At 39.3% G+C, this 22,937-nt stretch overlaps 1 protein-coding gene across 1 annotated transcript in view; it reads right to left on the reverse strand.

The window, feature by feature from the left end:
- Positions 1–22,937, reverse strand: part of LOC125240255 (glycogen [starch] synthase) — a 57,143-nt gene that overhangs the window by 20,362 nt on the left and 13,844 nt on the right. Inside the window, exons 2-12 of the mRNA XM_048148101.1 lie at positions 22,628–22,769; positions 19,820–19,897; positions 17,400–17,506; positions 15,528–15,719; positions 13,262–13,356; positions 12,606–12,708; positions 11,112–11,220; positions 10,114–10,267; positions 8,974–9,094; positions 7,150–7,316; positions 876–990 (exon numbers count right to left, since the gene is read on the reverse strand). Of these exons, the coding sequence (XP_048004058.1) occupies positions 876–990; positions 7,150–7,316; positions 8,974–9,094; positions 10,114–10,267; positions 11,112–11,220; positions 12,606–12,708; positions 13,262–13,356; positions 15,528–15,719; positions 17,400–17,506; positions 19,820–19,897; positions 22,628–22,766 (1,380 nt within the window). The 5' untranslated portion in view covers positions 22,767–22,769. The remainder of the gene's footprint in view (positions 1–875; positions 991–7,149; positions 7,317–8,973; positions 9,095–10,113; positions 10,268–11,111; positions 11,221–12,605; positions 12,709–13,261; positions 13,357–15,527; positions 15,720–17,399; positions 17,507–19,819; positions 19,898–22,627; positions 22,770–22,937) is intronic.

Below are 22,937 nucleotides of genomic sequence, written 5' to 3' on the forward strand. Positions count from 1 at the left end.
CTTGTAGTATTGTCTTCGGTCTTCGGTTTTATTTCATGTGTAACTTGTAGCTTCGAGAAATTGGCCCCTGGCAACCAATTGTTTGTAATAACCGTCAACCGACAAAAAAAACGTGTTTCAGATGCAGAAAAACTTGTCAGGTATCGCAAATTAGAAAAGAACTTGTATGAAGTTCTATTTTTGAAATTATTACAGTTAACTAAAAGTTAACTGTAATGAAATATTATAGTTGACTAAGTGTCAAAGACTATCCAACACTGAAAAGTCAGCACGTATAGTTTAGTCTGTGGTGTCCTAATTAAATAATTAATAAATAAATATTGGGGACACCTTACACAGACAAACTAAGCAAAGCTTGTACTATGGGTGCTAAGCGACGATATACATACTTATATACATAGAAAACGTCCATGACTCGGGAACAAATATCTGTGCTCATCACACAAATAAGTGCCCTTACCGGGATTCGAACCCGGGACCGCGGCGTATCACTACCGACTGCGCCAGACCGGTCGTCAGATTGACAGTTTTTTTTTTATACTACGTCGGTGGCAAACAAGTATACGGTCCGCCTGATGTAAAGCGGTCACCGTAACCTATGGACGCCTGCAACTCAAACAGTGTCACATGCGCGTTGCCACCCCATTAGAAACTTGTACACTCCCTTTTACTGTGTTAAGTACACAGCAAAAAGGAGTGTACAAGTTCCAAGGAGGGTTCGGGTTGCCGACGACTCAAAGGACAAGACGGAACAAGTTAGTTCCGTAAGTCCTCCCGTCATCAGCACACCGCACCCTCGTTGAGCTCTGGCAGCCTTACTCACCGGCACGAACACAACACATATAGATTAAAGTCGAGTAGATAAATGTACGTACCACGTTGTGAGTTGTGACAGGTGGGAGACCGTCTCGCTGTAACGCGTATATACACCGCTTAAGCCGGACGGTATCGTCTTTATGCAATAAATCTGATGGCTCTGGTAAATGGCCCCTGTCAACAAAGTAATGAATATAATTAATAGAAGACTTCCGGTTTCGGGTGCCATCTTAGTGGTAGGTATCGTGTCGTGAATAATTTCTCCTTCTTTTGCTCATTAACGTTGTTTAAAGTGTAATATCGATAGCTTATTATGCAGTAAACTAATGTTATAGTGAGAAGCTGATGAAGAATTAATCTCGAAACGCGTTTAGCCCCCTTTTTTGTCATCGACGGCCGATAGTCCACGTGCCCTTGTAAAATCTAGCTATCAATTTACAAGTGCCAACTACCGAACACTGTCGTACTTAGCGTACCAAGATCGAATACAATAAGCTTATACCACCTTGACACTGGCAAAATAGTCCCACCAATGGGACTGAGGCCATTTAATTTTAAAAATCTAATCTAATTAATAGAAGCGCAGTGAGTTCAGTCTCATACAAGTTACGATAGTTGTCTAGAGGCAGTAATATTATCTAGTCAAGAAAGGGTAAACGTAAATGTTTTTTTTGACATGACGCACCACTTTTCAAAATCTTTTAATGTGTGTTACCAGTTGTGGCTTATTAAGTAATTTTTTTGGTAGTTGTGCCTCCGCGAGAAGTGGCAAAAAACATAAGCGAAAAAAAGAACTATATTTTTTCTCATCCAAGTTCAAAGATAGGAATGTCTTTAAAAATATGCATTATGAATCCCATTTCATGCTCTTTAATTCTGAATTTATTTGGTTACTCTCGCTTACTTGGTTTAGCTAATATCACAGTTTAAAAATTACCATGATGTTTTGACATTTTCGTAAATAAGTCTAAAACAAAAGAAGTTTGAGGGCTGATATTACGCATATCGTCACTACTTTTAAAAAATCTCGTATCTCACGCTGCTCCTCAAAGTTAAAACGCAGTAAGTCTATATGCATTCCATACATACTTACTACAATTTTCTTTTCATTGACCGACGAAGATACAAGTTTTTTTAAAAGTAGTGACGATATGTGACTTTGTAAAATAATTTTTTGCCATTTTTTAACCCCCGACGCAAAAACGACGGGGTGTTATAAGTTTAACGTGTCCGTCTGTCTGTGGCATCGAAGCTCCCGAACGGATGACCCGATTTAGATTTTTTTTTTGTTTGAAAACTGAATTTGTCCGGGATGTTCTTAGACATGTTTGATGGAAGTTTTTTTTTTAGACTGGCCAGTGATTGACCTTAGTCGCACCTGATGGAAAGTGACGACAAGGCCGAGGTTGTCTCACTGGTTCAGTAATAGCCTATTCACTCTTGACTTGAATTCACCCAGATTGTATTCGCCCGGGACAGATGAGTAATAAATCTTCAACATAGTTGGTGAACTATGTTGAAGATTTTTTCTAAATTTAAATTTTGTAGTAAGATTATACTTTGACGTTCGCAGTGACGTTCGCGCAGCGGTTGCACTCGGGCGCGTTTCGTGCTGTCTAAAATGGCGTATAATACGTTAAAATGTGGAAATTGCAATATAGTTATCTGTGAACTATTGTCCTATATTCAATACAAACACGATGTAATGGACAAGGATAGTTTAATAAAAATGTGTGATGCGCATTTTTCTGAAAGTGAAGTGGAAAGTGCTAAGAAACTTCTATTTGAATCTGTGACAACAAAGCAACCGGTGATATCAAGACGGAGCGAGGGGAAAAAGTTGAGAAACCTGGATGATATAGTCAGTTTTTTCATGCACGACGATACGGATGCCCATTTGATTCCGATTTTTGTGGCTCGTGACCTTCAAAAATTGCCTCCAACGTCGGTTGACCACATTGATGCAGTTACCTTAGTGAAAGACGTTATAAAAATAAAAAACGAATTATGTTCGTTAAAGGAAACATTTGCAACAGTGTCACAATTACATGAAATGCAAGTGGAAATTGATAATTTAAAGGGTGCATCTATCATTGTTAGCAACCATAATAACGTTAATATGAGAAAACGAGGTGGATACGTTTATGATAGCGGTCCCATAGGTTTGCCGCACAGCATAAATTCAGATGATGCGGGTAGCGCGCGAATGACGTGCGCGCAGGTTTGCCGAACGGCTGCTGATTGCGCGCGAGATAATGAGCCGGAGCCGACGACAACGCCGTGCAAGGCGCCGCGGTCGCAACCATCTCTGTCACCCGTTGGCGCCGGCGCGCTCGATGCGGAGAGTGCTCTCTCTGTCACGCCAAGGCCTCGCTACTGTGAACTGACTCCGAAGCTAAGTAACGATTCCGTTATGGAGTGTAAATCGTCCATTGAGGCGTCACCAGTCCACAATACAACGAACGTGGTGGAAAAACAGCAATGTATGGCACATACATCAAAGGATACGTTGCTAGACAAGTCGAATAGTTTTTCTGATATGGTTAAGAAGGGAGGCGGAAATAATAATATGAAGCAAAACAAATGGACATTAGTGCAAAATAAAAAGAGAAAAAATCGAAATCGTGTTACAGGCCGTATTGGTAAGGCCACTACGGTGCCCGAAATGAAATTTAAAGCGGCAGAAATAAAAATACCGTTGTTTATTTCGAATGTAGACAAAGAAACTTCGGAGAAAGATATTTGTGATTACATAAAAAGCAAAACAAATGACATAATCACACTTCAGAAAATAAGCATGAAAATTGAAAGGTCGTACGATGCTTACAAAATTTTTGTAAATAAACACAAGTTGGACATGTATCTGGACAATAAATTATGGCCCGACGGCATAAAGTTTTGTCGATTTATGCGATTTAAACCCAGTAACCCTACAGCGAGGAGTGGGGGGCAGGGGCTAATAAACAATTCTTCTTTTGATAACGACCCAGTTAAATAATAATAGTAGTTCTTTTATAACATACAATTGTAAGAACGTAAAAAGAAGCGTTGAATGTGTGAGATCGCTTTGTAAGAAGGCGGATGTGATTGCTCTTCAGGAAACTTGGCTGTTTTCAATTTCAATTTCAATTTCAATTTATTCCTTCATAACGAAAGTTACATGTCAATACATATTTACAAAAATTACAATTACATCCATCTTAGTAGCTATAGGTATAACAATTTTATAACAATCATATACAATTATTCTTATTTAAAAATTCTTCTATTGAATAGAAAGCTTCGTTTAATAAATATTCCTTGAGATTATTGATAAAAATATTATATGCAAGTTCAGTAGATTTAAGATTATTGGGCAAACGATTATATAGTCTCGGACCAATGTACCACACACATTGTTCGGACTTTTTAAGTCTGTGTCTGTTAGGGAGGAGATTACTTCCATTTCGGTAGTTAGGGCCACGCATTCTAAATAGATCGAGATTTGCCCCACGATGTGCCGTTCCTAGGCCAGATCGATAAGGAATTCAGTTACACAGGCAAATCGGCGGTGGATTTGTCAGCCGGCGTTCTACGTGGTAGACCTCACGGAGGAGTGGCGATTCTGTGGCGAAATAGTGCATTTCACAGTGTTACCGTTTTAAAGTGCAGTAGTGAGCGTATCGCGGGAATAAAAGTCGTAACTAAACATCGAAAGGAGTTCATAGTGCTATGTATATATATGCCAACAGATGTACCTGATAATTTGCCAATATTTACGCAGTGCTTGGGCGAAATGAATGCTATAATAGAGGACAATAGTGTTGAGAATGTTTACATGTTAGGTGATTACAATGCCCACCCAACGGCTCAATTTTACGAAGGAATGTTCGAGTTTTGTAATGAAAGACAGTGGCTATGTGCGGATGTGATTCGACTGGGTGCATCGTCCGGAACTCACACATTTGTTAGTGATGCGCACGGATCCCAAAGGTGGTTAGATCACTGTTTGGTAAGTACTTCTGCATTTTACACGTTAAATAATGTTGAGGTTCTATATGATGTATACTGGTCGGATCACTATCCATTAAAAATTGAATGTAACATTGACGTAATTAGGTCAAAAGAGGTACAAAAAAGTGATCTATGTAATAAAGTATTATGGGGTGCTAGAAGTCCTGAACAAATTGCGAAATACTCAGAGCTATGTAATCAATATTTAAAAGTAATTGAATTTCCTCAAGAGCTACACTATTGTGCCGATAATATGTGTCAAGATGTTTCACACACAAGTGTTATTAACCAATTATACTGTGACATAATAGGTGCACTAAGTAGCGCATCTGTGGAAAGTAGTGTACATAGGTTGAATAATAACGGTAAAAATATTCTAGGCTGGAATAAACATGTATCACAGAGTCACAAGCAAGCTAGGACAGATTTTTTGACTTATGTATTACATGGAAAGCCGAAGAGTGGACCTATTTATGAAAGTATGTGCTCTAGTCGTAAAATCTTCAAATCTAGGCTTAAGTTTTGTCAAAAAAATCAAGAGCAAATTAAATTTGACATATTAGCAACACAACACGCAACTAAACAGTTTAGTAAATTCTGGAAAAGTACAAAAAAGTTAAATTGTAAACCAAGTCTGTCAGCAAGTGTGGATGGTATAAGTGAACCCAAAGATGTTGCGAACATGTTCAGGGATTATTTTAGGGTAGAGCCCCCGTATCAAACCGTGAGGGAGGGGTTCGGTGCTGAGTCCAAAGTGAAAGGTACTGCGATTACAGTCTCCGCAAAGGATGTTAGACTAGCTATAGCTAACATGAAAAGAGGTAAATCACCGGGACACGACGGGCTCAGCATTGAGCACCTTCAGCACGCGGGCCCGCACATTAGTAGGTTATTATCTATGTTGTTCACGCTCAGCTTGAGGCACACATATTTACCTCCTGATTTGATGAAAACTGTGGTTATTCCCCTTGTTAAAAATTCTACGGGAGACCTGGCAGATAAAAGTAACTATAGGCCCATTTCTTTAGCCACAGTCACTGCCAAGGTACTAGATAGGTTTCTTGATACTTGTTTAAACCAACATGTTAAATTACATGATGCTCAATTTGGTTTTCGTGAGGGACTATCTACGGAAAGTGCAATATTAGCCTTAAAACATGCAGTTAGTTATTATGTCAAGAGAAATACGCCTGTGTATGCATGTTTTTTAGATATATCTAAAGCGTTTGATACCGTGTCTTATGATATACTGTGGTCAAAGTTGGAAAAGACAGGAATAAATCCGGCTATAACGGGAATCATGTCGCACTGGTATAGCAAGCAGATTAATGTTGTAAAGTGGGCTAAAGATTATTCAGATCCTTATGTGCTCAAGTGTGGGGTCAGGCAGGGCGGGCTAACCTCACCGAGATTATTTAGCCTATATGTAAATGAACTGATTGAGAGGCTCAGCAGTACTCATGCCGGTTGTCGAATTGATGATGTTTCTGTAAACAATATCAGTTACGCGGACGACATGGTGCTGTTGAGCCCATCAGTATCAGGTCTAAAACAACTCATCAATACATGTGAGAGGTATGCGCAGCAACATGGTTTGAAATACAACGCTGCCAAAAGTGAATTGATGGTTTTCAGGGGTAAATTGAGGTGTCCAGCGTACACGCCCAGAATAATGTTGAGCGGAGTGCCTTTGAAGCGTGTCGCACATTTTAAATACCTAGGGCATATTGTGACCGAGGACCTAAAAGACGATCTCGACATCGAACGGGAGCGCAGGGCGTTGTCTGTCCGAGGTGGGATGCTGGCGCACAGGTTCGCACGCTGTAGTGCTCAAGTGAAACTAACTTTATTTCGAGCTTATTGTCAGAGTTTCTATACGTGCGGCCTGTGGGCCAGTTTCAGGCTGAAGACCTATAACGCCCTGCGTATCCAATATAATAACATTTTCAGAATGCTGTTTGGGCTTCCTCGATTCTGTAGTGCCTCTGGAATGTTTGCCGATGCTAGTGTAGATGACTTTTATGCTATAGTGCGGAAAAAGACGGCATCAGTGGTGTTACGGATGAGGACGAGCTCAAATAGTATTCTGAATATGATAGCAGAGAGGTGGAATTCGGATATTCTTCGCCGATATACCGACCTACATGTCTCACGCCCAAAAATTATGTAATTGTAATTTTAATTTAATTTTAATTTTAGTTAGTAGTTTACTAATATAGTTTTTTAGTGTTCTTTTTAACTAAGAATATATGGATCATAGTTATCTGAAAATAAATAATTTTTATTTTTATTTTATTTTTATTTATTTATTTATACTTTTATTATACCAGAAATACAGACCTGAGACAAATCTCGTACATCCTTTTCCCGACCTTTTGCTGTATATCCTGTACAGTATCCTTCAGCGCTTTAGTGACCGCGTGACCGCGTAAGCTCTCAACGTTGAAGTTGTTGGTTTTGGCGGGGAAGATGAGGAACGCTACCACGGTCATGTCTGACCCTGCAGCCTGGGAAAAATATACATTTTTATAAGGTACATTGGGGCTAATCTCGGCTGGGAGGCAATTCAATCAATCAAATCAATCAATTATTTATTCGTGATAACTACAAAATACACAGGTAAGAAAACAGAAACAGCAAATAATAGTATTTTATGCAACTGGTGGTTAAAAGAGGTCAAAAAAGGTGAGTGGCGTGGGTAACAATTTGAGGCGAAGCCGAAAATTGTTAATAAAGACGCCACGAGCATTTTTTGACTCAGTTATACACCGTTGCATACAATACTTTTTCTACGACCAAGCACTTATTTTGAAAGAAAATTATAAATTCAACAAATACCTACTTTCAGTCATCTTAGTTATTTAGGTGGACCGCCTACCATTTTGAATATGCAGTTTGAGTGCAAACATGAAAATAAAACTGTCTATGGTATGGTTCTTTGAAGCCTGGCCACTAAGACGAATCGAGCCGAGTTGAATCGAGTTCTCATACATTTGAATGCGATTCGACGCGTCGCCAATGAACGCAGCAGAAAACGAAGGAGTCTCAACTCTGCGAATTGGTTTGTTAAGTTGGTAGCAATGTATTTACTGAACTGTAACAGCTATATCGTGCTACTGCTACTAAATGTTTTCAGGGTATAGACTAGATAGACTTGTCCTGACATCTTTTATGTAGGGTTTTAAAGTTCTATGCACGACCTTGTAACACACAAATAACAGTACGGGAGTAGAAAAAAGAAATTAAACATATAAGTTACCACGAAATGGTCCCGACTCAGCATAAAATGCTAACCCGAGGGTCAGCGCTGGTCTTCCGTCGGGACCATTTTGTTGGTCACGAACGCAACTGTACGACGAATTGAATTGTAACTGATCCATTTTTTTCATCATTACACTATGATGTTGAGTTCTACGTGTATCCACTGAACACGCCTACCATATATAACCGGTGGACACTCTATTTAATAATGCAAACATTGTAAAACATGGAAAAAATAGACCAGTTACATTTGTCCCCCCCATAGTTACTCATGAAATAAATCAATGGAAACGGATTAAATCGCGTATAATGAATTTACTATTCATCCCGACGTTTCGAACACTTTACAGCGTTCGTGGTCAACGGGTGACTGAAGAAAACTACAATGTGCAAAAACTACCAACATATTAAAAATATTTATGAACCATAAATAATATAGATTTAAAAAAAGCTATACAACTACATATCTTAAAAATCTTTATTAATAATTCTTACATTTACTAATGATCGTAGGTTAGTGTTTAAAACATAGTAATACGCGACTAGGCGAGCATTTCTTTTTTTTTGCCAATATTTTTTTTATTGTTTTAGGGAATTTTAGGTCAATGGTACTTAGAATCAGGAGTACTTTCAATCTCACTGGGAGACAAAAAGTGTCCCAGAATTTCCATACATTTTTGTTACTTTCCTCTTTTGTTACCCCATACAACATGTACGGAAAATGGTAACAAAATAGGAAAAAATCGTATGGGACAATTTTTTTAACTACTAGGATTGAAAAAGCTAGTAATTTTGAGTAGAAATAGCATTTTTTTTTTTTTTCAAAAATATCGCACTTCATAAAAATGGCAAAAAAAAAAATGCTCAGGCCCCGTTTGCAATTTTAGATAAATATACACAAACCTTCAAATAATGGTTAAGTCTGGCTAGAGCCTCAATGAAGATGTCTGCTCCCTTGTTCCCGAATTCATATCGACCAGCGATGAAGAAATATAACGTCTTGTCTAAATCGAAGTTGAAATGACTGCGAACAAAAATATTTATGTTTAATTTCATAAATAAGTTTTTTTGCAAAAAAAAATATTTTTGGCACAAACTTTTATCGCCGACTGTACCTTTCTTTCAACAGTCATCTACTGCTCTCCGAGACGTTTTTAAAAACCCCTTACTCGATGGGGATACGACGTTTCATGACAGAGTTCCTATGACCACCTTTCTGCTCCATCGTCAGATTAGCTCCATGATACCATTATATTGCATTGTCACGTGATTTACATATGTGTGCAAAATTTCAGCTCAATCGGAAACCGGGAAGTGGGTCAAATTTAGCTTCTACGTTTTGACCCAAACTAACATACTAAGGGCCACTTGCACCGACGAAAATGGAGGGTTAACCCGAGGGTTAACCTCCCTTGTTGCACAATATACTATTTCATCACATTTGCTGTTTAAAGGTATCATTGCGTCTACGTGTACTGAAGCATAAAGTACTATTTTATTCCCAAGGGAATAATGGATTTAGTTTTAAAAATTAATACAATCCGTACAATACTTCAGGCAAAGGATGTTTCAATCTGCCAAGGATTTTTATTGCACAACCAAAATTTGAAAGATATAATACGGTATTAAAATGCATTTTATTTATGTTATACAATTATTTCTGTGTGTTTTGCATTTATATCGTAAATTTGAATGAATGAAAAATAAGTAGAATTTTAGTTCAATTATATGATTTAATGCTTTTTTTAACGTTGCATTTAATTTATATGCAGTATTTTCGTGTTTGTTTTCGTTCAAAAAGTGTTTGTTATCAAAAACAATGGATTTAATATGAATAATCTGATGTAGATCAAGATACATTACTGGTCGCAACGCCTTATGACTGTTTCCTCTGTATTTTTCTCTCAAATGTGATGAAAAACATTATGTGTAACTCAGGAGGTAAGAACATTAAAGACTTGTGGCTATTATGTCCCCCTTACCTCCCTTGTTGCACAATATACTATTAACTACAATCAAGCTTCCTATTCACAGTGGACTTACCCATAGAAATGTCCTCTGACAAAATCATGTATTTTATCCTTAGCTAAAGCGTGGAGGTTCTGAAATTCGTGTAAAGCTGAAAACTTTTTCACGTTCAAGCCGTTTGGCGTTATGATGTCAGCCTTGCGTTTGAGAAGGTGCTCAGCTTCGAAACCTGAAAAAAAAAAGTTTTAAAATTACAGTAATCATCATCCTTCTTACGTTATCCCGGTTACGTCAGCCTCGAGAAGATTTCAGTCCCCCCTCAGTTGGGAGGGGGGTATCCACTATGGGACCGGCAAGAAACTCGGCGGGCCACTTTTTTTCAAAACATTACATCTTATAATTAACATGCATTAAATAACAAGATACAATTTAACGTGCAAAAGTATTCATCAAAAAATGTTAACAGACTAGGTACTCTATGGAAATTAATTCCAATAAATTACATTATATTTTTTATTTTTATTTTATTATAAAAGTACATCCACATCATATATATTGTAGATTACATTAACAAGCATTCAAACAGGCATATGACAATTACGGAGTACATAACATTCTCTCATATAATGCAGCGAGCTCCAACTAATACTATTATCTAACCTAGAATTACACAAGAACTAAATATTATAGCTTAATAATACGTCGTTCTTCTTCAGAGAAAATATATCAAATTGTCACAGAAGAAAAAGATAATATAAATCTCATACATACATATAACATACATACAATCACGCCTGTATCCCATAAAGGGGTAAGCAGAGCACATGAAACTACTAAAGCTTCAGTGCCACTCTTGGCAAATAAGGGGTTGAAAGAAAACGAAACTGTGACATTGCAGTGACAGGTTGCCAGCCTCTCGCCTACGCCACGATTTAACTCATATCCCATAGTCGCCTACGACACCCACGGGAAGAAAGAAGGTGGTGAAATTCTTAACCCGTCACCACACAGGCTACACAGGCTAATATAATTCTCAATGTCATTAAATATGTACATTTTCTACTTGACTGTACCTGTAATGTCTGACACCGTGGTGAAAATGTGTGTCATATGCGCCGCTGCCCTCTCCATACAGTAGCGGTGGTATATCTGTCTCTTTCCCGCCTCCTCGTCCACTGAGAACTAAAACGAGATAGACATAAGTTTGTTTGCAAAAAAAAACATTTTTGGCACAAGCTTTTATCGCCGACTGTACCTTTCTTTCAACAATCATCTACTGCTCTCCGAGACGTTTTTAAAACCCCTTACTCGATGGGGATACGACGTTTCATAATAGAGTTCCTATGACCACCTTTCTGCTCCATCATCAGATCAGCTCCATGATACCATAATATTGCATTGTCGAAAAGAAAAAAAAACATAGAAAAAAAACATACTCCAGAAAAAAAATACCGTTTTTTTCATGTTTTTTTTTTTCAAGCCAGAAAAAAAACGTTTTTTTGCAACCCTACCTACGCACACAGTCTAAGCTCGTATAAACGCGTACCATGCTTGTGTGAGTGAGAGACAGGTCTCGTGGTCGCGGTGACAGGCGGCAACTGTGAGACGAGAGCGGGGGAGGAGGAGGGAGGCACGCACAGCGGGGAGCGGGAGTGGCCATACTGTACGATAGTACTCTTTATTATAGTGTTCTTCAATTCAACTATACTAAACAAGGTAGGCAGAGCACATCAAACAGCTCAAGTATCATATTTGCCACTCTTAGCAAAGTGGTTGAAAGAAAACTAAATGTGATATTGAGTCTGTCTGTCTGTGTGTGTGTCTGTCTGTGGCATCGTAGCTCCTGAACGGATCAACCGATTTTGATTTTGTTTTTTTTTTTTGCAAGCGGAATTAGTCGGGCGTGTTCTCAGCCATGTTTCATGAAAATCGGTCTACTGTGATTTTTTTTTTTTTGTGGTTAGGTTATATACCATTGTCATTCATACTATTGTAGAGAGTATATTTATTCATTTATGATGGGTATCACTATCACTACATAGTATAAAACAAAGTCGCTTGTCTGTCCCTATGTCCCTATGTATGCTTAAATCTTTAAAACTACGCAACGGATTTTAATGCGGTTTTTTTAATAGATAGAGTGATTCTAGAGAAGTGGCGTACTAGAAGAGAGGCCTATGCTCAGCAGTGGGCGATAAAGGGCTGATATGATACATACATACATACAATCACGCATGTATCCCATAAAGGGGTAGGCAGAACACATGAAACTACTAAAGCGTCAGTGCCACTCTTGGCAAATAAGGGGTTGAAAAAAAACGAAACTGTGACATTGCAGTGACAGGTTGCCAGCCTCTCGCCTACGCCACAATTTAACCCATATCCCATAGTCGCCTTCTACGACACCCACGGGAAGAAAGGGGGTGGTGAAATTCTTAACCCGTCACCACACAGGCTGCATAGGCGGCAGGCTGATATGATGATGATGATAATGATGATAGAGGAAGGTTTACATGTAGGTATAGTACCCGTGCGAAGCCGGGGCGGGTCGCTAGTTGGTTACATACCTTGTCCAAATTGTTGTAGAAATCTGTGTTGCCAGCACACAGGTACCGGCCCAGCAGAGTTGCGTGGGTGGTGAATACCGTGGCGACATCTACGTGACGCACTCTGTGGAAAAACATTACATATTATACCAAAGTCGACTTCGGCGTCACTCGACACGCCACGTCGACGTCGACACCCGTCAACGGGGAGAAAAGCTGATGAAATTCTAAGCCCGTCAGAACGACACATTATTAACAATAGAAAAAACTCAGCAACTCATATTAGCGCTCACTACACTCGCGTTTGCATTTTTATTCTACATGGCCAATTTGAGATTTCATTTATTTTTTCGTCACTTAAGAAATGTGATATTTTTGAAAAAAAAAAATTCTATTTCTACTCAGGATCCCTAGCTTCCAATCCTAGTAGTTAAAAAAATGGTCCCATACGATTATTTCCTATTTTGGTACCATTTTCCGTACATGTTGTGTGGGGTAACAAAAGAGGAAATTAACAAAAATGTATGGAAATTCTGGAAAACTTTTTGTCTCCCAGTGAGATGGAAAATACTCGTGATTCTGAGTACAATTGACCTAAAATTCCCTAAAAAAAATCAAAATAAAAAAGTGGCAAAAAAAATAAGAAATGCTCTTGCCTTAAATCCTCAAATAAATACCTTAGTACTATAAGACCAACACCCGCCTGCCACTCGTGGAAATGCGCCACAACTCGAGGTGGGGTGTCGCTGTAGCCTTCAGCAGCTTTTCTGAACTGCAACAACAATGTTTTAAGAGGGCTTTCATGTGAAAAATAGTGAAATCGCAACCGAGCGCTTAATCATACCGTGTGTGGTATCATATTAAAGAGCTTTCCGAGTAGTTTACAAATATATAATAATAATATAATAATAAATAAATAAATATTGTATGGCATTCTTACACATTGACTGAGGCCCACGGTAAGCTCATATAACATATTATAGGACTTTTTCTACTTGGTCTAACAAAATAAACTAAGCTAAAGTAATTGTAGTTAATTGTAGTTTACATTCATGAAGCTAGATGGCGCTTTACCTGGGCTATTGCTCCGCGGAACGCATTTCGGCGCTTCTATGTGTGCGTGCTTGCGGGGGCTGAGGAAATTGACAAGCGTAGCCTATGAGCTGTCAGTCGCTCCTTTAGTAGCCCCGTAACCTTTCAATTTCAGGATAGTTTAGTTTAGCCTTGGACTGGGCTAGATCATAGTTAACTGTAGCTATTGAATAACAGTAAGTTAAAATAATCCGTACTACCTTTTCCTCTATACAAATTTCCACCCCCTCTATTTCAGGGAAGTGGGGGTTAGAAAGGGACACAAAATAGCCTATGTCAGTCCCCATACCTTTAACTATCTCCGCTTGAAAAATCACGGCAATTCGTCGCTCCGTTATGCCGTGAAAGACGGACAAACAAACACTTTCCCATTTATTAGTATGGATAGATTGTTGACGTTATCCATCAAAAAAAGTTGTAAAATATTTTGACAGCGGGTATGTTAGAGAAGCTTTATCTAACCACAATACAAGCCGAACAACACAGCTGCATTTCGTGGCAGTTTCAGATATTCCGCCACCAAATGCTGGAACAACATACCGCCTCCCATAAAAAATTCGTTTTCATTTAAATAAAATACTAATATTATTAAATTAAAACGGGACTTAATCGCGTAAAACTTACGTTTTATATTTAACCCGACGTTTCGGACATGACATTACGTCCGTGGTCACGGGTAGACTGGCTGGGAGTTGTATCAACATCTTCTAGCTGTACGAGTTTTTCGAACTACCCGCATTTGCTAGAGTCAGGACCGAACCACTGGATTGAACTGCATAATCCTAAAGTCCTTTCAACTGAACGTCTTTACTATAGCAGGAAAGTACGTGAAGCGATTGAAATCAGGAAACATCGTAATTTCAATCAAAATGAAGGGCAAGGGATTTCATCTTCGTGGAATCCAGTGATTAGCAAGTGTAAACGTGAAAAAACTTCCCGTCCCATACCATCGGATGTCGTGAGTGTTGTATGTAGGCAGAGTGGCAACCCTAGCGTAAAAGTGACTGATGACAATCAAGTGCGGGTAGTTCGAAAAACTCGTACAGCTAGAAGATGTTGATACAACTCCCAGCCAGTCTACCCGTGACCACGGACGTAATGTCATGTCCGAAACGTCGGGTTAAATATAAAACGTAAGTTTTACGCGATTAAGTCCCGTTTTAATTTAATAATATGAGTGAAGATCGTGTTAGTTTAAATCAATATAAAATACTAATATTAATCACTCGCGCGGTTTTGAAGAATGTACGTCTCCATTCTCAAGCACCAGGCTATTACGTAGTGTTGAGTATCCAAATGGAAACCTAAGTGAGGGTGTCTCAGATATGCATTTAGGTTTCTTCATACCTCAGTAATGAACTGGGCAACCATGAACCCCAGTATAGCAGCGTCGTTAGCCTCAATATCCAAGTGTGGAATGCCCAGAGAGCTAGCGTCCAAGCTCTTGTTTGTAACCATCGAACCACTACTTTTAGTTAGAAAGATACGTATAGAGTGAGACACAGCATTTCGTGACAGTTTTAGATACTCCGCCACAAAATGCTGGAACTACATACCGCCTCAAAGAAATTATCTCTCCTATAAAATCATTGCAGATGACGTACCTCAGTAATGAACTGGGCAACCATGAAGCCCAGTATAACAGCGTCGTTAGCCTCAATGTCCAAGTGTGGTATGACCAGAGAGCAAGTGTAGCAAGTTCTTGTTTGCAAACATCCAACTGGCTCTATTAGAGCGAGACGTATAGAACAAGACAGCATTTCGTGGCAGTTTTAGATACTCCGCCACAACATGCTGGAACAACATACCGCCCCCAAATTGTCTTTCCTATAAAATCAACCGATGACGTACCTCAGTAATGAACTGGGCAACCATGAACCCCAGTATAACAGCGTCGTTAGCTTCTATATCCAAGTGTGGGATGCCCAAAGAGCAAGTGTCCCAGAGCTGTTGTTTGTAACCATCCAGCTGCCACGCGCCTGAGCCAATATCGAAGAGGATTATTTGAGGGTTGCCGTCCACTAGCCATGTGCCTGTGTGTAGCTGAAAGGATAGAAAAATATTGCAATTAGATAGGATATAAATAAATAAATATATTGGGAACGCCTTACACAGATCAACTTAGCCCTAAACTAGGCAAAGCTATGGGTGCTAAGCGAAGATATACATACTTAAATAGATAAATACATACTTATATACATAGAAAACATCCATGACTCAGGAACAAATATCTGTGCTCATCACACAAATAAATGCCCTTACCGGATTCGAACCCAGGACCGCGGTTTACTGAACCAGACTGGTCGTCCAGATATGAGGTAGTTTAGTTCTGATTCTGACCGAGTGTGTGATTATCACAAGTTATGTTTTCTCAACAAGACACAAGTTGTGTTTTGCCTGTGTGGTGACGGGTTAAGAATTTCACCACCCCCTTTCTTCCCGTGGGTGTCGTAGAAGGCGACTATGGGAAATGGGTTAAATTGTGGCGTAGGCGAGAGGCTGGCAACCTGTCACTGCAATGTCACAGTTTCGTTTTCTTTCAACCCTTATTTGCCAGGAGTGGCACTGAGGCTTTGGTAGTTTCATGTGTTCTGCCTACCCCTTTATGGGATACAGGCGTGATTGTATGTATGTATGTATGTATGTATGTATGTATGTTTTCTCAAAAAATGTGCGTCGAAATGCAACCTTAAAAAAATTCAAATTTTGAAAAAAACCCCCGACGTAGTGGACCGGTTTTTATGAAACATGGCTAAGAACACTACCGACTGACTCAGCTTTCAAACAAAACAACTAAATCTAAATCGGTTCATTAGTTCGGGAGCTACGATGCCACAAACACACACACACACAGACAGACAAACAGAGAGACAGACAGACACGTCAAACTTATAACACCCCGTCGTTTTTGCGTCGGGGGTTAAAAACTGGCGAAAATCAAAAACTTAATCACGGTCTATATAAGTCTAATGAAAATAACCGTGAATCATTCAAAACCCTTAATTGACAACATTTCATATTTTTGAGTACTACTTTTTATTGTTTGGTTTGAAAGAACTCAATACTAAAAGATACACGTATTTTTTTATTTTTCCAAAAACTGCTATTTTAATGAGAAAATCCCTTCTTATTACTACTTCGAGCAGAAAGAGCGTAAGTTACAAACGTCAAGACAGCTTCGTGACGTCACATGTGTTGTTTCATACATCTAAGAAAACGACAAAATCATTTCTAAAAAATATAGTTTTAACTGTCAGCTCAAACAGTCCGGTATGTCTGACTGTCATATGTCACTGTCAACCTATAGTGAATGACTACGAACCATAGACTAAGCCATGAAATTTTTAATATCTTTGCTACGAACTGTGATAAGTGTCACTGTCAAACTCAAGTGACATCCCAACTGGAAGATTTTTTTGTTATAGTGGCAGCTCTAAATCAGCTTTTTGACGTCACTTCCCTTTAAACTATTTTTAAGACTTTTTATACTAAAAATACGGAAAAAAAATTAAAAAAATTATTTATGTGATCTACAAGCGTATATCTCGAAATGGTTTTCGATTTAGGGACATTGAAAATTTTGAAACGTTGTCAATTGTCAATTATGTAGTTATACCTAGGCTTCTAGCACAAGTAAATATCTTACTTAAAAGAAGTCTTCTGTTTGTTTCTAGTTATGTGTTAAAGTGTTACCAGTAATCATTTTTCTTTTTTTTTTCATACCTTATACCCCTGATTCCTCATGGCATTGACGGCGGCAGAAAGGGGGGAATTGGGGGGGAAATCTTGCTCCTCAACCTCCTGACGGGCGCAATGCTCTTTGTACGGACCTGGAGTGAGACACATGCAATTATTGTATACAAATAGACAAATGAAGCGCTGGTGGCCTAGCGGTCAGAGCGTGCGACTTTCAATTCGGAAGTCGCGGGTTCGAACCCTGCCTCGTACCAATGAGTTTTTCGGAACTTATGTGAGAAATGTCATTTGATATTTACCAGTCGCTTTTCAGTGAAGGAAGACATCGTGAGGAAACCGGACTAATCCCAATAAGGCCTAGTTACCCTTCGGGTTGTCGCAGTGACTACGCCAAATCATGGGATTAGTTATCAAAAGCGGACTCCAGGCTCCCATAAGCTTCCATGAGCTCATCACACAAATAAATGCCCTTATCGGGATTCGAACTCAGGACCGCGGCTCAGCAGGGTCACTACCCACTGAGTCAGACCGATAAAGATGACGAGCGATAGAGATGTATGGAAGAGGAAACTGTGCCGACCCCAAGTGACAGAATAGGTATATAATAGTACAAGTACAGAAGGCCTACTGCTTTGATGTTCACGAAATGCAATGCCTTAAATGCACAGAACTTAATTCATATAGAAGAAACAAATTCATATATTTGTATAGGAGCCGAGCGTGTCAAATTTTGTACTGAAGTTGATTCTTGCCTGTAATTTTATTAGGGTTCCGTAGCCAAAATGGCAAAAACGGAACCCTTATAGTTTCGTCATGTCCGTCTGTCCGTCTGTCCGTCTGTCCGTCTGTCCGTCTGTCACAGCCGATTTACTCGGAAACTATAAGTACTACAGTGATGAAATTTGATGGGAATATGTGTTGTATGAACCGCTACAAAATTATGACACTAAATAGTAAAAAAAAATTGGGGGTGGGGCCCCCATACATGTAACTGAGGGATGAAAATTTTTTTTTCGATGTACATACCCGTGTGGGGTATCAATGGAAAGGTCTTTTAAAATGATATAAAGTTTTCTAAAAAACATTTTTCTTAAAGTGAACGGTTTTTGAGATATCAGCTCTCAAAGTCGTAAAAAGTATGTCCCCCCCCCTCTATTTTTATAACTACGGGGTATAAAATTCTAAAAAAAATAGAGGTGATGCATGCTAATTAACTCTTTCAACGATTTTTGGTTTGATCAAAGTATCTCTTATAGTTTTTGAGATAGGTTGATTTAACTGTAATTTTGGTTAAGTTATTGGTTTATTATATTTGCTGCTACGGAACCCTTTGTGCGCGAGCCCGACTCGCACTTGGCCGGTTTTTTTAAATATGTCTCAGGCTCTTGATTGTTCATAATTTTTGTGTTGTTGCAATTGAATATCACGTAACGAGGCATTTTTTATGTTTTGGTTGACTTCAACTTACAACGCCCGAAAGCTGCAAGCTGCGAGTAAAGACGGACAACTCAGTGGATTTCACTGAGTTCATTTGACACGCTAAGTAGATACGTTTGCTTGATCTATGGTATATATGACATCTGTGCTTAAATGCCTACAAATTGTTTACAAAGAAACCAGCCGCACGTGCGCAGCGTCGGATGATAGGGTTGCCTATGGATTAAAACGAATTAATTACTCAGATAAAATTTTATACTATTATATTTAAGTCTTGGGTACTTCCTAGGTATATATAATATATACAGTATTTTGGTTTAAGTTCCAACATCACAAGCCTTATTGAACTTTTCCGTGGGACTTAATCAATAGTAGATATGTGTAAGAATGTCCTATGGTACATATTTTCATACGCGGACATCGCATATGAACCTTAAAAAAACTCACGTAACAATAGAAAGTGAGAACGCGCGCCACCCCTGATTAGTAGGCTTGTGTAGTTCACGAACTATGAACTGTTAGGAATAAAATCCCATCAATGACCGAAATGAACTGAATCTTTCCAGGCTCTGAGATTCGGTCTTTGCTCATTTAGTTCAGTATAGGATCGGCGAGCGCGAGCGGTTTGGATCGAGAACGAGTGTGTGACTGCGCCGACCGAGAGCGAGAGGTAATTAGCAGAGCAACAAAAAAACGTCAAATTTTCATATTAAACTTCGGTTACTTACAACCTTTGGGCCCGGAATGTTACTATCTGTGGACTATTCGTATCATTTTGACACTATTTGGTCCCATTCGTTCTGATCTTTCCGACCGCAGTGGTCGCTGGTCTGGCTGAACTAAATGAGCAAAAGACCTAAAAAAGCGAACTAGTTCGTGGGAGCGATTGAACGAGATCGGAGCGCTCCGATCAACGAACGAAACGGCACAAGCCTACTGATTAGGCCGCCGGCATGTACTTGTAGCACGGCGATAGAATCGCGGAGTGAGCCGCCCCTGGGTATACGTACCAAGCAAACAGTAGTTTTCTCCCATTTCTTCCACAGACACGTAGGCTTTCGACCGGATCACAGTGTAGATGCCACCAACTGTAACAAACATAATAAGGTACAATACAATACAATACAAATACTCTTTATTGCACACCTTGATAAAATACAACAATACAAAACAAGGAAGCAACACGAACAAAGGTAAGCAACAGCGGTCTTATCGCTAATTTCTTCCAGACAAAATATTAGTAAAATTCGTTTAATAAAATTGAAATTTTGAAAAAAAACCCCACTGTGTGAACCGATTTCCATGAAACATGGCTACATTCCCGATTAATTCAGGTTTTAAAAAAAAATCTAAATCGGTTCATCCGTTCGGGAACTACGATGCCACAGACAGACACGCGCGTAAGTATTACTCTGTATCCAAAATAACCTAACCACAAAATTATAATTTAAAAAAAACCCCCGACCGCGACATAGTAGACCGATTTTCATGAAACATAGCTAAGAACACTCCTGACTAATTAAAGCTTTCAAACAAAAAAAGATCCAAATCGGTTCATTCGTTCGGGAGCTACGATGCCACAGACAGACACACGCACAGACAGACAGACAGGCATCGTAGCTCCGGAACGGATGAACCGATTTAGATTTAGTTTTTTTGTTTGAAAGCTGAGTTAGTCGGGAGTGTTCTTAGCCATGTTTCATGAAAATCGGTCCACAATCTCGGTTTTTTTTTTTTCAAAATTTTAATTATAGTTTCAAGTTATAGGTATATAGTCCTCCATGTCGTATCCGACAACGGCGACCTTTACAACTTTCTCTGATGAGCACGTATATGGCTCGCAAAACCGAACTTCGTTTTAAATATTCGGTCGCACTGTGCGCAATAAAGCTGCCCTTGGTCGTTATATGTATACGCGTAGGACGGTTTTGGGCGAGACTTCCGTTGAAGGCGCTTTTGGTCCAGGTTCTCCAGTCGAGCTTCCTCAAAGGCAGCTACACCTTTTCCTACTTTACGGCGCCATTCTGACCTCTGGACCGCAAGTTCCTCCCAACGTTCACATGAGATGTCGCAAGCCTTAAGATGGCGCTTCAAAACGTCTTTATAACGCAGGAACTGTCCCCCGTGGCTTCGTTTTCCATACTCAAGTTCCGAATAGAAAACAGATTTAGGGAGTCTACAGTCATCCATTAGAAGTCAGAGTTATAGGTATTAAGTATCCAAAACAAGAACCTAGCCGTGCGTAAGACAATCCCAAACAGGTTCGCCTCGTCTTTGTAAAGGGTCTTGCACACGAACAATACTCGTATCATGTTACTTAGATGTCTCATGAAGGTAATAGAACGCAACGACAGAACGAGAAAAGATAGGCTAGGCAGCAAGTGTACAGTCTGCAAAATAGTTAAGAACCCCTTTCCAGTCCCCGCCAATCTAGAAAGTTTTCAAAATCTAACGTAAGGTACAGCGGGGCAAATTACGACTGTGGGGGTGGGGGCAATTGTAACTGATCAATTTTATTCCATTATTACACTATGTTGTTGAGTTCTACATGTACCCACTGAACACGCCTACCATATATAACCGGTGGACACTATTTAATATATAACACTATTTTATCAGATATGTTGAAGCGTATTAATAATGCAAACATTGTAAAACGTGGAAAAAATAAATCAGTTACATTTTCCCCCCAGTCGGGATATAACTTTTCTCAAACATGGTATGAAATATTGATGTTATGTGCCTTATAATTGGCAGCGAAGTATGACGTTGCAGGTGCGGCTAGGACGATTGATAGATAATGGAATTTCATACAAACCTTGCAGGCCAAGGCCGGCAAAGTCCTCTTTTTTAATTTCCAAACACAGATAATTGTGACATAACATCCAGGTATTTAGCCAATTAAAAAAAAAACTATAAGGGGCTTTATAGACGTGCCGACTGCAACTGGTACGGGCCCTAGACAATATTTGATTTTGGGTGCGTTTTTATACAAAAAAAATTTTTTTCGTTTTTTTTTAACTTTTTGTTTTTTTATAAGCGTATACGGGGTATCAAAGGGGAACGAAAATTCGATTATTTTTGCGCTACGACGCACCGTTTAGGAGATACAGCCATCCAAAGTTACTATTTTCAGTAAACTTTAGTTATTTCATACCATGTTTGAGAAAAGCACTATACATACCTCGGCGGGAAATGGGGTTGCCCGCCTCAGACCTATCCGACCTCGCTTCGCTCGGCCGTCTATATGTCTTCGGCCGGCAACCCCCTTTGTCCCGGCCTCTGTAGTAATGTACTATAATTATATCCTAAATAGTGATGTTTCGGCGATAGATTTTAAGGCGATAAGGAGTCACTTTTTGGAAAAGTGCATTCTATTTTTAACCCTCGACGCAAAAACGACGGGGTGTTATAAGTTTGACGTGTCTGTCTGTCTGTTTGTCTGTCTGTCTGTCTGTCTGTCAGTGTGTGTGTCTGTCTGTGGCATCGTAGCTCCCGAACGGATGAACCGATTTAGATTTTTTATTTTTGTTTGAAAGCTGAGTTAGTCGGGAGTGTTCTTAGCCATGTTTCATGAAAATCGGTCCACTCTGTCGCGGTCGGGGGTTTTTTCAAAATTTTAATGTTTGCTACCAATCGATAATTATCCACCATTTAATTTCACGATAATTATCATGATAATTATCTTCATTATCTCTGATAATTATCTTTGATAATTATTTTTGATAATTATCATTTCTTACCCTGTGAATTTGTAATATATTTGTAGTGTTTTATAGTCGTTTATAAAGTATTGTCAGGTCAGTATGTACATGTACCTTTGTTGGCAGCCTCCCACGCAGTCTCGAAGGTCCAGCGGTTCTCGTCGCTCGCCGCCTGTCCCTTGTCCATGTAGGACAGCAGGTCGTGGGTGGACTCAGCCCGGTAGAACCGCCGGGAGGTTCTGTCGCGCGACATGGCCTGTGGAAAAATAAGTCGCATTAATTTTATTTAAAGGAGGAAGGGCTAGGGTTGCAACAAAACGGTTTTTTCTGGCTTGAAAAAAAAAACATGAAAAAAAAAACATGAAAAAAAAAACATGAAAAAAAAAACCGGGAAAAAAACAGTTTTTTTTTCTGGAGTATGTTT

This window comes from Leguminivora glycinivorella, chromosome 27 (assembly GCF_023078275.1).
Source record: "Leguminivora glycinivorella isolate SPB_JAAS2020 chromosome 27, LegGlyc_1.1, whole genome shotgun sequence".
Classification (NCBI taxonomy): Eukaryota; Metazoa; Arthropoda; class Insecta; order Lepidoptera; family Tortricidae; genus Leguminivora; species Leguminivora glycinivorella.